At 48.9% G+C, this 13,842-nt stretch overlaps 1 protein-coding gene across 1 annotated transcript in view; it reads right to left on the bottom strand.

The window, feature by feature from the left end:
• LOC139577178 (multiple C2 and transmembrane domain-containing protein 1-like) overlaps positions 1-13,842 on the bottom strand; it is a 291,904-nt gene that overhangs the window by 39,348 nt on the left and 238,714 nt on the right. The window contains exon 17 of the mRNA XM_071404089.1: positions 2,692-2,748. Coding sequence (XP_071260190.1) covers positions 2,692-2,748 — 57 coding nt within the window. The remainder of the gene's footprint in view (positions 1-2,691; positions 2,749-13,842) is intronic.

Genomic DNA, 13,842 nt, shown 5'->3' with positions numbered 1-13,842 from the left:
ATAACAGACTGAACAGATTTTGCCAAAAGTGGTGCCAAAAGTGGTACCAAGACATACTAAAACGAATCAGATCCTGTACTGGTGAAGTTGACCCATGCTGACTAGGACTAGAAGGGACCAGGAAGTTACAAGCTGGTATGGCTACTCTCTGCCACTGTGTAAACGAGCCAGCTAACCACTAAAGCAGCCACCTGTTTTTACCTGATAGCTGCTGTTTTATTACTTGGAAAATGAGAAGAGAACGCTCCGAAATATCTTCTAAATCAAATCAAATTTAATTTGTCACATGCGCCGATTATTATTATATATTTTTTTTTTATTTAACCTTTGGTACTCTATGGGACTCCTTATAACAGCCGGTTGTGATACAGCCCGGGATCGAACCCGGGTCTGTAGTGACGCATCTATCTTTAACGAGTGCGCTGAGAGTCGGGAAGCAAGTACAGGGAGTGAGTGTTTTAATAAATAAACAGAATAATAAACACGAAACACAAACAACGCACCGACATGAAACAGAGTCAATAACACCTGAGGAAAGAACCAAGGGGAGTGACAGATATAGGGGAGGTAATCAAGGAGGTGATGGAGTCCAGGTGAGTGTCATGAGGCGCAGGTGTGCTTGACGATGGTGACAGGTGTGTGGGATAATCAGCAGCCTGATGACCAAGAGGCCGGAGAGGGAGTATACGTGACACTAGCACTGCGATGCAGTGGGGTACTGGTACCGAGTCAATGTGTGGGGGTACAGGTTAGTCGAGGCAATTTGTACATGTAAGTTGGGGTAAAGTGACCATGCTTAGATAATAAACAGCGAGTAGCAGCAATGTAAAAACAAAGTAAAAAGTCAATGTAAATAGTCTGTGTGGCCATTTCATTAATTGTTCAGCAGTCTTATGGCTTGGGGGTAGAAGCTGTTAGAAGCCTTTTGGTCCTAGACTTGGTGCTCTGGTACTGCTTGCCGTGCAGTAGCAGAGAGAACAGTCTATGACTCGGTTGACTGGAGTCTTTGACAGTATTTTGGGCCTTCCTCTGACACCGCCTTGTATATAGGTCCTGGGTGGCAGGAAGCTTGTCCCCAGTGATGTACTGGGCCGTACGTACTACCCTCTGTAGCGCCTTACGGTCAGATGCCGAGCAGTTACCATACCAGGCGGTGATGCAACCGCGCAGGATGCTCTCGATGGTGCAGCTGTAGAACCTTTTGAGGATCTGGGGATCCATGCCAAATCTTTTCAGTCTCCTGAGGGGGAAAAGGTGTTGTCGTGTCGTGCCTTCTTCACAACTGTCTTGGTGTGTTTGGACCATGATAGTTCATTGGTTATGTGGACACCAAGGAACTTGAAACTCTCGACCCGCTCCACTACAGCCCTGTCTATGTTAATGGGGGCCTGTTCGGCCCTCCTTTTCCTGTAGTCCACAATCAGCTCTTTTGTCTTGCTCACATTGAGGGAGAGGTTATTGTCCTGGCCCCACCCTGCCAGGTCTCTGACCTCCTTCCTATAGGTTGTCACATTGTTGTTGTTGATCAGGCCTTCCACTGTTGTGTCATCAGCAAACTTAATGAGGGTATTGGAGTCGTGCTAGGCCACGCAGTCATGGGTGAGCAGGGAGTACAGGAGGGGACTAAGTATGCACTCTTGAGGGGCCCCAGTGTTGAGGATCAGCATGGTAGATGTGTTGTTACCTACCCTTACCACCAGGGGGCGGATCCAGGATCCAGTTGCAGAGGGAAGTGTTTAATCCCAGGGTCCTTAGCTTAGTGATGAGCTTTGTGGGCACTATGGTGTTGAATGTTGAGCTGTAGTCAATGAACAGCATTCTCTCATAGGTGTTCCTTTTGTCCAGGTGGGAAAGGGCAGTGTGGAGTGCGATTGAGATTACGTCATCTGTGGATCTGTTGGGGCAGTATGCAAATTGCAGTGGGTCTTGGGTTTCCGGGATGATGGTGTTGATGTGAGCCATGACCAGCCTTTCAAAGCACGAGTGCCACGGGGCGGTAATCATTTAGGCAGGTTACCTTCGCTTACTTGGGCACAGAGACTATGGTGGTCTGCTTGAAACATGTAGGTATTACAGACTCGGTCAGGGAGAGATTGAAAATCACAAATACTGACAACCATGATACTATGCATGACGAGGTTACAATGGGTAGAGAATGTAATGTACAGTGAGTTAGGAACCCCCCACCCCGAAAGTGTTCCACAGGGATGCTGGCCCATGTTGACTCCAATGCTTCCCACAGTTGTCAAGTTGGCTGGATGTCCTTTGGGTGATGGACCATTCTTGATACACACGGGAAACTGTTGAACGTGAAAAACCCAGCAGCATTGCAGTTCTTAATGTTTTGTACACTCAGTGTATGTCTGGACCCATTTCAGGGAGACAACTATCAATGTTCAAAGTGTGTGTGTGTTTGTGTGTGAGAGAATATGTGCATGTGCGCATGTGTGTGTGTGTGTGTCCGTGTGTGCAGATTTGAACGTGTGCATCTAAAGTACACATGCCATGTATGTGTTGGTATTTCCAGTGTGTGGAACACTGTCACCTCTGAGATTTCCTGTCCCTTGACAGACAGACAGACAGACAGACAGACAGACAGACAGACAGACAGACAGACAGACAGACAGACAGACAGACAGACAGACAGACAGACAGACAGACAGACAGACAGACAGACAGAGATATAATTACCTTGTCATCTTTGTCATAGTCCTCATCCTCATCCTCCAGCAAGTCCTCCATCGCTTGCTGCATGGTGGTTGACACGGGAACAAGAGAAGAAGAGAGAGATGTAGATGTATTACGTGGGGCAGACAGGCATTCTTATTCATTCTCATTCCTACAAATTGCACAATGCATACTGTACATGTACTGTACATATGGCAATACAGGGCTGATTGTAGTCTCTTAGTCTTCCAGACCAATCTGAACCCATCTCTAACCTATACCCAGTCCCCCAGCTCTCCCATCACTATAGGGGAGTAGAAAGGAGGAGAGCGTAGAAGAGGGACTCCAGCAGAGTAAGCCCAATAACAAAGAAGTGTAACTATGTGCTTCACTGGTCCAAAACCGATGAAACAATAGCCATTTCAGCAGGCCACCAATCCCTCCACTTAACCCCCACACACACACGCACACGGAGAGAGAGAGAATGAGAGGGAGGGAGAGAGAGAGAGAGAGAGAGAGAGATTGAAAGCAATGATGAAAGATAAATCGTTCCATACAGTATGTATCTGGGAATGCTGAAGTGAGGATTGGGATGTGGAAGAAAATAGGTTTTCATGGAAACACTAGCCCTTAACTTCCTGTCTGTGAATGACGAGAAGTTGACTCTAAAAAGAGGAGTTGTGAAAAGGTTGTTGTTTTGACCTTTCTGATAAAACCCATAAAGACCACCATAATTAGACATACAAGGCCTCTCCAATCACCTACAATAGGCCTAAATAAAGCATCTATACAATCTAAACACATGAAATTGATTCAAAACGACAGACAACGACAGACAGAGTCAGTAGCATCACACGTGGTCGTGCTGCCTGCCTGCGAAGTACTAGAACAGCACAGACCCCCCCCCCATATGTCAATCACACATCAAAGCTACAAGGTCAGAAGGAGCAGCAGTACCATAAACAAACAGGCGCATCATAAACCTGTGAGCTGCCAAGAGCTGCATTTATCTTCTCTCATAACCCCTACCCAACCCCCGCCCTGCCTCCGCAAACAAGTTGGAGAAATCCAAAAACCATTGCTTCATAAAACAATAGCTTTTTTCCCTTTGTTTTATTGGAATAATAAATAAAAAAGTGACATAAGCTTCTTATGTAAATACAGCTTCCTGCTGAAATAAAGATGGCTTCAGCTCCAGTTGTGTGTGGAGGGAGTAAATAGTAGTCAGAGCAGCAGTGTCTGTTTATAGTTCAGTAGTGTTGGCTAACGACTTCTATTTCTGCCTATTCACCGGGATCCATTGGTCCAGACGAGACAACTGTCACCTATCAGCAAGTGCTATACAAGAAAGACCTAGGCACTTGTAGGGCCCCGAAGATACTCTTCTAATCAACTGTATTCAAGAGGTTCCTCTGTGTTGTCTTAGGAATTCAACATTCTCTGTGTCACACCTCTGGGAGGAATGTAGGTCTTATATCTGACTGGAGGTTAGCTTTACAGTAATACTATTGGTCAACAACTCAGCTTTGGAATCCAAACAACTCAGATAGATATGAAAGGGTCTTAGAAGAATTGTTCTTTCTGTTATTTATACAGTTAAGACGGCGCCGAAGAGGATGGCTGACGTTTTACATGCCCGTAAGCAATTGTGCTATTTTGTTAGTTTTTTATTGTTATGATTATTTAACTTATTGTGTACATAATGTTGTTGCTACCGTCTTTTATGACCGAAAATACCTTCTGGACATCAGAACTGGGATTACTCACCACGAACTGGAAGAATCTTTTCCCTTCCGACGAGAAAGATACTGCTCTCCCGGGAACAGGCCCAGATCCCCGCCATTTGCGTGAAGAAAAGACGGAGGAAAAGAGGACGCAGATCGGGCGTAGCCATGAAGTGCTCTGAAAGGCTGGTCATGGCTCACATCAACAGCATCCTCCCGCATACACTAGACCAACTCCAATTTGCATACCGCCCCAACAGATCCACAGATGACGCAATCTCAATCGCACTCCACACTGTCCTTTCCCACCTGGACAAAAGGAACACCTATGTAAGAATGCTGTTCATTGACGACAGCTCAGCGTTCAACATCATAGTGCCCACGAAGCTCATCACTAAGCTAAGGACCCTGGGACTAAACACCTCCCTCTGTAACTGGATCCTGGACTTCCTGACGGGCCGCCCCCAGGTGGTAAGGGTAGGCAACAACACGTCTGCCACGCTGATTCTCAACACTGGAGCCCCTCAGGGGTGTGTACTTAGTCCCCTCTTGTATTCCCTTTTCACCCATGACTGCGTGGCCAAACACGACTCCATCAACATCATTAAGTTTGCTGACGACACAACAGTGGTAGGCCTGATCACTGATAACGACGACACAGCCTATAGAGAGGAGGTCAGAGAACTGACAGTGTGGTGCCAGGACTACAACCTTTCCCTCAATGCGAGCAAGACAAAGGAGCAGATCTTGGACTACAGGAAAAGGAGGGCCGAATAGGCCCCCATTAACATTTACAGGGCTGAAGTGGAGCGGGTCGAGAGTTTCAAGTTCAAACTGCTCGGTATCTGACCGTAAGGTGCTACAGAGGGTAGTACGTACGGCCCAGTACATCACTGGGCCAAGCTTCCTGCAATACAGGACCTATATAATAGGCGGTGTCAGAGGAAAGCCCATAAAATTGTCAAAGACTCCAGAAGTTATAGACTCTTTCCTCTGCTGCTGCACGGCAAGCGGTACCGGAGAGTCACGTCTAGAACCAAAAGGCTCCTTAACAGCTTCTACCCTGAAGCCATAAGACTGCTGAACAATTAATCAAATGGCCACCGGACTATTACATTGAACCCCCCCTCCATTTGTTTTGTACACCGCTGCTATTTGCTGTTTATTATCTACGCATAGTCACTTTACCCCTACCTACAATTATTATTGTTATGTTATTGTGTTACTTTTTACACGTTTTTTCTTTAGTCTATTTGGTAAATATTTTCTTAACTCTTCTTGACCTGCACTGTGTCACGCCCTGATCTGTTTCACTTGTCCTTGTGATTGTCTCCACCCCCCTCCAGTTGTCGCCCATTTTCCCATTATCCCCTGTGTATTTATACCTGTGTTCTCTGTTTGTCTGTGCCAGTTCATCTTGTTTGTCAAGTTAATCAGCATTTTTCTCAGCTCCTGCTTTTCCCCAGTCTCTCTTTTTCTTGCCTTCCTGGTTTTGACCCTTACCTATCCGGACTCTGAGCCCGCCTGCCTGACCACTCTGCCTGCCCCTGACCCTGAGCCTGCCTGTCGTCCTGTACCTTTGCCCCACCACTCTGGATAATCGACCCCTGCCTGCTTTGACCTGTCGTTTGCCTGCCCCTGTTGCTGTAATATACATTGTTACTTCAACACAGTCTGCACTTGGGTCTTACCTGAAACGTTATACACTGTTTGTTAAGGGCTAGTAAGTAAGCATTTCACGGTAAGGTCTACACTTGCTGTATTCGGCGCATTTGACAAATAAAGTTTGATTTGATTTGTTCCTGACATGCTCTGCTGAGATACAGTCTTTCTTTCTCTCTCCACCCCAAGGACTCTTGGGGCATGGCCTTCCAGGCTATGATTTCTCTCTCTTCCTCTCTGACCATGCTTAGAACAATGCCTTGTAATGCTTGTTCATGTTATTTTTTAACTTAAACTTTATGCCTTGTATGTGAATCCATTCATTTTACAAAGTAATTAAATACACTTGTATTTAGAATCCATTCTCAGAAATTTCTTCACTGCATATTATTGGCTAATTGCTTAGTCTTATCATGAGTCGCATGTGAGGTATTTATAATATCATACATGATAAATATTACTACACAATGTGTTAGAATCAACAATCATAAAGGAAGCACAAAAAAGAGATCATGGATTTTTCCAAACACTGCCTTTACTACAGTACACAGCACACTATCATACTGTAGGCCCCATGCTATCTAAAACAGAGCTATCAACTATAGATAGACATAACCCACAGAGACAGAGGGAATGATAGTCGTTCCCCTGTTTTCTACTCCTCCTCCCGTCTAGCCTGCGGTAAAGAGAACAGCCTTGTTCACCGGTACGAGAGTGCGTAGTAATATAAATAAATAAAAGGAAAGACATGTCATCTCATCAGCCCTGAAGATTTCCACAGCTAAACGCTGCGTCTCCGGAAGACATCAATTACCAGCGCCGCACTGATGAATTCAGCCCCCCCCCCCCCAATTCTGTAATGACGAAGACTGTTTGTTTATCGTATCATTCAGCTGTTTATCCCCTTATCACATCGTCTGAATTACTATCATTACAACCCGACGCTTCAAAGACTCACTGATGACAGGAATGTGGAACGCTCACACAGCCTGCAACGCTCTTCAATCCAACACTTTACCAAAGGGGAAATTAACATAGTCAAGGCGTTCAAATCTTCGGAACGATACAGGTTATACTCACAGATTACAGAGGGTACATGTACATATACAAATATTCAGGTGAAATACGTCAAATACAGAGCTCGGTGAAACGTCTAAATAAAGTATAGAGCATTTAGTGTGGAGTGGTGCTTGTGAACACATGCTCTGGAGGGCATGAGTCCTGCAGGGTTTATGTGTGTCTGGCTTGTTTAAAACCAGTTTATAGGGTCAGGGCCATGGCAAGCCATTTCCTCTGTTCAGTCATTAAGCCCCAGTAGGCCTCACATCCTGACACCTGTGTGCCCTAAAGGAGCAGGGAGCAGAAGATATGGATGTACAGTAGGAAACTACAGCAGACTTTTACTAGGCCCGCTGGCTGGGGGGAGGAGAGTGAATAGTAACACTACAGTGGATGTGTGTACGCCGGACTACCACTCAGGGCTTGGATGGGTCGATGAACCTAAACACACACACACACACACACACACACACACACACACGCACAAGGATAAACACACACAGGCACAGGGATAAACACACACACACATATACACAGGGATAAACACACACACACTAGACAAGATAGAAATCACCCTTTGTCATGCAAACGCCATCCCCCTCTCTCCCTCCGACCCCCACCAAGTCTCCCTCACTCCCCTACCGTCAAGCTGGCTGAAGACAATCCACTATCTCTGCTCTCTTTCTCCTAACCTTTCGAATGATAGCCGCTAGGGGAATAACAGCCGCTAGGGGAATAACAGCCGCTAGGGGAATGACAACCGCTAGGGGAATGACAGCCGCTAGGGGAATGACAACCGCTAGGGGAATAACAGCCGCTAGGGGAATGACAACCGCTAGGGGAATGACAACCGCTAGGGGAATGACAACCGCTAGGGGAATAACAGCCGCTAGGGGAATGACAACCGCTAGGGGAATGACAACCGCTAGGGGAATGACAACCGCTAGGGGAATAACAGCCGCTAGGGGAATAACAGCCGCTAGGGGAATAACAGCCGCTAGGGGAATAACAGCCGCTAGGGGAATGACAACCGCTAGGGGAATGACAACCGCTAGGGGAATAACAGCCGCTAGGGGAATGACAACCGCTAGGGGAATGACAACCGCTAGGGGAATGACAGCCGCTAGGGGAATGACAGCCGCTAGGGGAATGACAGCCGCTAGGGGAATGACAGCCGCTAGGGGAATGACAGCCGCTAGGGGAATGACAGCCGCTAGGGGAATGACAGCCGCTAGGGGAATGACAGCCGCTAGGGGAACGACAGCCGCTAGGGGAATGACAGCCGCTAGGGGAACGACAGCCACTAGGGGAACAACAGCCGCTAGGGGAATGACAACCGCTAGGGGAATGACAACCGCTAGGGGAATAACAGCCGCTAGGGGAAGAAGAAGAAGGTTTTAACCTCTCCAGCTGCTCGGGTCTTCCCCTCTCCAGGCCCTGCTTGGCATGCTGTCTGTGTGCGTGTCGTGTGTGTGTGGTGTGTAGGTTTTGGCTCTGGAGGAGAGGGGCGATCAGAGGGGAGAGCTGGAAGACTGATAAGGAGTGTAGGCAGGCAGAATCTATCTGACCCGACCCTTCACAAGCTGCAGAGCCCTGTCCCTCACAGGGAGGCCTTCTGTCTGGACTGACTCAGCCCTGGCTCACCCAGCAGGGGGCAGGGAGGGGTGAGGTTGGCTGCTATTATTGATCACACAAACCACTCCAAGTGCCAATCATTATCATGACAACATTCAACAGCGATACACAGAATATGTAATCACTTTCATTTCCACAGTGTTGGCATACACGTCAGCATTGAGTCAGTCAGAATAATGCAAAGAGAACCAACATCTGAGTTTTGTTCAAACAAGACTGGGATAGATTTTGTTTGTATCATTGTGTCTTGGAAAGGGCTGGTATGTGTGGTAGAGAGAGGGCTGGTCTGTGTGGTAGAGAGGGCTGGTCTGTGTGGTAGAGAGAGGGCTGGTATGTGTGGTAGAGAGGGCTGGTCTGTGTGGTAGAGTGAGGGCTGGTCTGTGTGGTACAGAGAGGGCTGGTCTGTGTGGTAGAGAGAGTGTTGGTATGTGTGGTAGAGAGAGGGTTGGTATGTGTGGTAGAGAGAGGGCTGGTATGTGTGGTAGAGAGAGTGTTGGTATGTGTGGTAGAGAGAGGGTTGGTATGTGTGGTAGAGAGAGTGTTGGTATGTGTGGTAGAGAGAGTGTTGGTATGTGTGGTAGAGAGAGGGTTGGTATGTGTGGTAGAGAGGGCTGGTCTGTGTGGTAGAGAGAGGGCTGGTATGTGTGGTAGAGAGGGCTGGTATGTGTGGTAGAGAGAGGGCTGGTATGTGTGGTAGAGAGAGGGCTGGTCTGTGTGGTAGAGAGAGGGCTGGTATGTGTGGTAGAGAGAGGGCTGGTCTGTATGGTAGAGAGGGTTGGTCTGTGTGGTAGAGAGGGGGTTGGTCTGTGTGGTAGAGAGAGGGCTGGTATGTGTGGTAGAGAGAGGGCTGGTCTGTGTGGTAGAGAGAGGGCTGGTCTGAGTGGTAGAGAGAGGGTTGGTATGTGTGGTAGAGAGAGGGTTGGTATGTGTGGTAGAGAGAGGGTTGGTATGTGTGGTAGAGAGAGGGTTGGTATGTGTGGTAGAGAGGGCTGGTCTGTGTGGTAGAGAGGGGGTTGGTCTGTGTGGTAGAGAGAGGGTAGGTATGTGTGGTAGAGAGAGGGCTGGTCTGTGTGGTAGAGAGAGGGCTGGTCTGTGTGGTAGAGAGAGGGCTGGTCTGTGTGGTAGAGAGAGGGCTGGTCTGTGTGGTAGAGAGGGGGTTGGTATGTGTGGTAGAGAGGGCTGGTATGTGTGGTAGAGAGGGCTGGTCTGTGTGGTAGAGAGGGCTGGTCTGTGTGGTAGAGAGAGGGTAGATATGTGTGGTAGAGAGAAGGCTGGTCTGTGTGGTAGAGAGAGGGCTGGTCTGTGTGGTAGAGAGAGGGCTGGTATGTGTGGTAGAGAGGGCTGGTCTGTGTGGTAGAGAGAGGGTTGGTATGTGTGGTAGAGAGAGGGTTGGTATGTGTGGTAGAGAGGGCTGGTATGTGTGGTAGAGAGGGCTGGTCTGTGTGGTAGAGAGGGGGCTGGTATGTGTGTTAGAGAGAGGGCTGGTATGTGTGGTAGAGAGAGGGTTGGTATGTGTGGTAGAGAGAGGGTTGGTATGTGTGGTAGAGAGAGGGCTGGTATGTGTGGTAGAGAAGGCTGGTATGTGTGGTAGAGAGAGGGTTGGTATGTGTGGTAGAGAGGGTTGGTATGTGTGGTAGAGAGGGGGTTGGTATGTGTGTAAGAGAGGGCTGGTATGTGTGGTAGAGAGAGGGCTGGTATGTGTGGTAGAGAGAGGGCTGGTCTGTGTGGTAGAGAGAGGGCTGGTCTGTGTGGTAGAGAGAGGGTTGGTATGTGTGGTAGAGAGAAGGTTGGTCTGTGTGGTAGAGGGAGGGCTGGTATGTGTGGTATACAGAGTGTTGGTCTGTGTGGTAGAGAGAGTGTTGGTATGTGTGGTAGAGAGGGCTGGTATGTGTGGTAGAGAGGGCTGGTCTGTGTGGTAGAGAGGGGGCTGGTATGTGTGTTAGAGAGAGGGCTGGTATGTGTGGTAGAGAGAGGGTTGGTACGTGTGGTAGAGAGAGGGCTGGTATGTGTGGTAGAGAGGGCTGGTATGTGTGGTAGAGAGGGGGCTGGTCTGTGTGGTAGAGAGGGGGTTGGTATGTGTGTAAGAGAGGGCTGGTATGTGTGGTAGAGAGGGCTGGTATGTGTGGTAGAGAGAGGGCTGGTATGTGTGGTAGAGAGAGGGCTGGTATGTGTGGTAGAGAGAGGGCTGGTATGTGTGGTAGAGAGAGGGCTGGTCTGTGTGTTAGAGAGAGGGCTGGTCTGTGTGGTAGAGAGAGGGCTGATATGTGTGGCAGAGAGAGAGTTGATATGTGTGGTAGAGAGAAGGTTGGTCTGTGTGGTAGAGGGAGGGCTGATATGTGTGGTAGAGAGAAGGTTGGTCTGTGTGGTAGAGGGAGGGCTGGTATGTGTGGTATACAGAGTGTTGGTCTGTGTGGTAGAGAGAGTGTTGGTCTGTGTGGTAGAGAGAGTATTGGTCTGTGTGGTAGAGAGGGTTGGTATGTGTGGTAGAGAGAGGGTTGGTCTGTGTGGTAGAGAGAGTGCTGGTCTGTGTGGTAGAGAGGGCTGGTATGTGTGGTAGACAGAGGGCTGGTATGTGTGGTAGAGAGAGGGTTGGTATGTGTGGTAGAGAGAGGGCTGGTATGTGTGGTAGAGAGAGGGTTGGTGAGTGTGGTAGAGAGAGGGCTGGTCTGTGTGGTAGAGAGGGCTGGTATGTGTGGTAGAGAGGGCTGGTATGTGTGGTAGAGAGAGGGCTGATATGTGTGGTAGAGAGAGGTTTGGTCTGTGTGATAGAGAGGGCTGGTATGTGTGGTAGAGAGAGGGCTGGTATGTGTGGTAGAGAGAGGGCTGATATGTGTGGTAGAGAGAGGGCTGATATGTGTGATAGAGAGAGGGCTGATATGTGTGGTAGAGAGAGGGCTGGTATGTGTGGTAGAGAGAGGGCTGGTATGTGTGGTAGAGAGAGGGTTGGTATGTGTGGTAGAGAGGGCTGGTCTGTGTGGTAGAGAGAGGGCTGGTATGTGTGGTAGAGAGAGGGCTGATATGTGTGGTAGAGAGAGGGCTGATATGTGTGGTAGAGAGAGGGCTGGTATGTGTGGTAGAGAGAGGGCTGGTATGTGTGGTAGAGAGAGGGTTGGTATGTGTGGTAGAGAGAGGGCTGGTATGTGTGGTAGAGAGAGGGCTGGTATGTGTGGTAGAGAGAGGGTTGGTATGTGTGGTAGAGAGAGGGTTGGCATGTGTGAAAGAGAGAGGGCTGGTATGTGTGGTAGAGAGAGGGTTGGTATGTGTGGTAGAGAGGGTTGGTATGTGTGGTAGAGAGAGGGCTGATATGTGTGGCAGAGAGAGGGCTGATATGTGTGGTAGAGAGAGGGCTGATGTGTGTGATAGAGAGAGGGCTGATATGTGTGGTAGAGAGAGGGCTGATATGTGTGGTAGAGAGAGGGCTGATATGTGTGATAGAGAGAGGGCTGATATGTGTGGTAGAGAGATGGCTGATATGTGTGATAGAGAGAGGGCTGATATGTGTGGTAGAGAGAGGGCTGATATGTGTGATAGAGAGAGGGCTGATATGTGTGGTAGAGAGAGGGCTGATATGTGTGGTAGAGAGAGGGCTGATGTGTGTGATAGAGAGAGGGCTGATATGTGTGGTAGAGAGAGGGCTGATATGTGTGATAGAGAGAGGGCTGATATGTGTGGTAGAGAGAGGGCTGATATGTGTGATAGAGAGAGGGCTGATATGTGTGATAGAGAGAGGGCTGATATGTGTGGTAGAGAGAGGGCTGATATGTGTGGTAGAGAGAGGGCTGATATGTGTGGTAGAGAGAGGGCTGATATGTGTGGTAGAGAGAGGGCTGATATGTGTGGTAGAGAGAGGGCTGATGTGTGTGATAGAGAGAGGGCTGATATGTGTGGTAGAGAGAGGGCTGATATGTGTGGTAGAGAGAGGGCTGATATGTGTGATAGAGAGAGGGCTGATATGTGTGGTAGAGAGAGGGCTGATATGTGTGGTAGAGAGAGGCAGGCACCTGACTGAAGAAAGCAGGTGGGTAGAGGAAGCGCTGAAGCCCTGGGCTAGTGACTGAATGCCCACACACACACGCACACACACACACACACACACACACACACACACACACACACACACACACACACACACACACACACACACACACACACACACACACACACACACACACACACACACACACACACACACACACACACACACACACACACACACACACACACACACACACACACACACACAGAAACAGTCAGAGAGAGCAGCAACAGAACAACATCAAAGACTGCGGCAGAACACGGAGCGGGAGTGCTGACACTGTTAACAACGACGGGTACAGAGGTTCACAAGGATGAAGAGGAGGAGGCTGGGAGACTGGCGCGGCGTTCTCACCCCGCTATCAACACCGTCTGCCAGCGAAGAGGAGAGGAGCCGGGGCGGCACGGGGGAAATTAACGGGGCACAAACGCTCCCAGTCAAAAGTGACATGACCTTTTGATTTAGTCACCGACTGCCATGTCTCCCTCTGCACTGAGGAGAACCTGCCAGGCACAGCATATGCCCTCTCTCCCTCTGTCCCTCTCTCCTTTTTGTCTAGCTCTCTGTACTTGGGGCAGGGCCACTGTGGAGGTTTTCCTTTGGTTTAAGTGAAGACAAGCGGGGCCAGGCTGCCTGTCATCCTTCTCCTCTTCATCAAAATATGGGCTGGCCGGTGGGTGAGAGAGAGAGAGAGAGAGAGAGAGAGAGAGAGAGAGAGGCAGAGAGAGAGAGAGAGAGACAGAGAGAGAGAGAGAGAGAGAGAGAGAGAGAGAGAGAGAGAGAGAGAGAGAGAAAGAGAGAGAGAGAGAGAGAGAGAGAGAGAGAGAGAGAGAGAGAGAGAGAGAGAGAGAGAGAGAGAGAGAGAGAGAGAGAGAGAGAGAGAGAGAGAGAGAGAGAGAGAGAGAGAGAGAGAGAGAGAGAGAGAGAGAGAGACAGAGAGAGAGAGAGAGAGAGAGAGAGGCAGAGAGAGAGACAGAGAGAGAGAGATCACCGGCATGTTTCTGCACCATGACAGCTCATGCTATAATGAACACCTCCACAACATCTGGTAAAGAGTTT

The sequence above is a fragment of the Salvelinus alpinus genome, chromosome 5 (genome assembly GCF_045679555.1).
Source record: "Salvelinus alpinus chromosome 5, SLU_Salpinus.1, whole genome shotgun sequence".
NCBI classification, from domain to species: Eukaryota; Metazoa; Chordata; class Actinopteri; order Salmoniformes; family Salmonidae; genus Salvelinus; species Salvelinus alpinus.
Note: the sequence above shows the minus strand (reverse complement) of the source record. Positions and strands in the feature narration are given on the sequence as shown.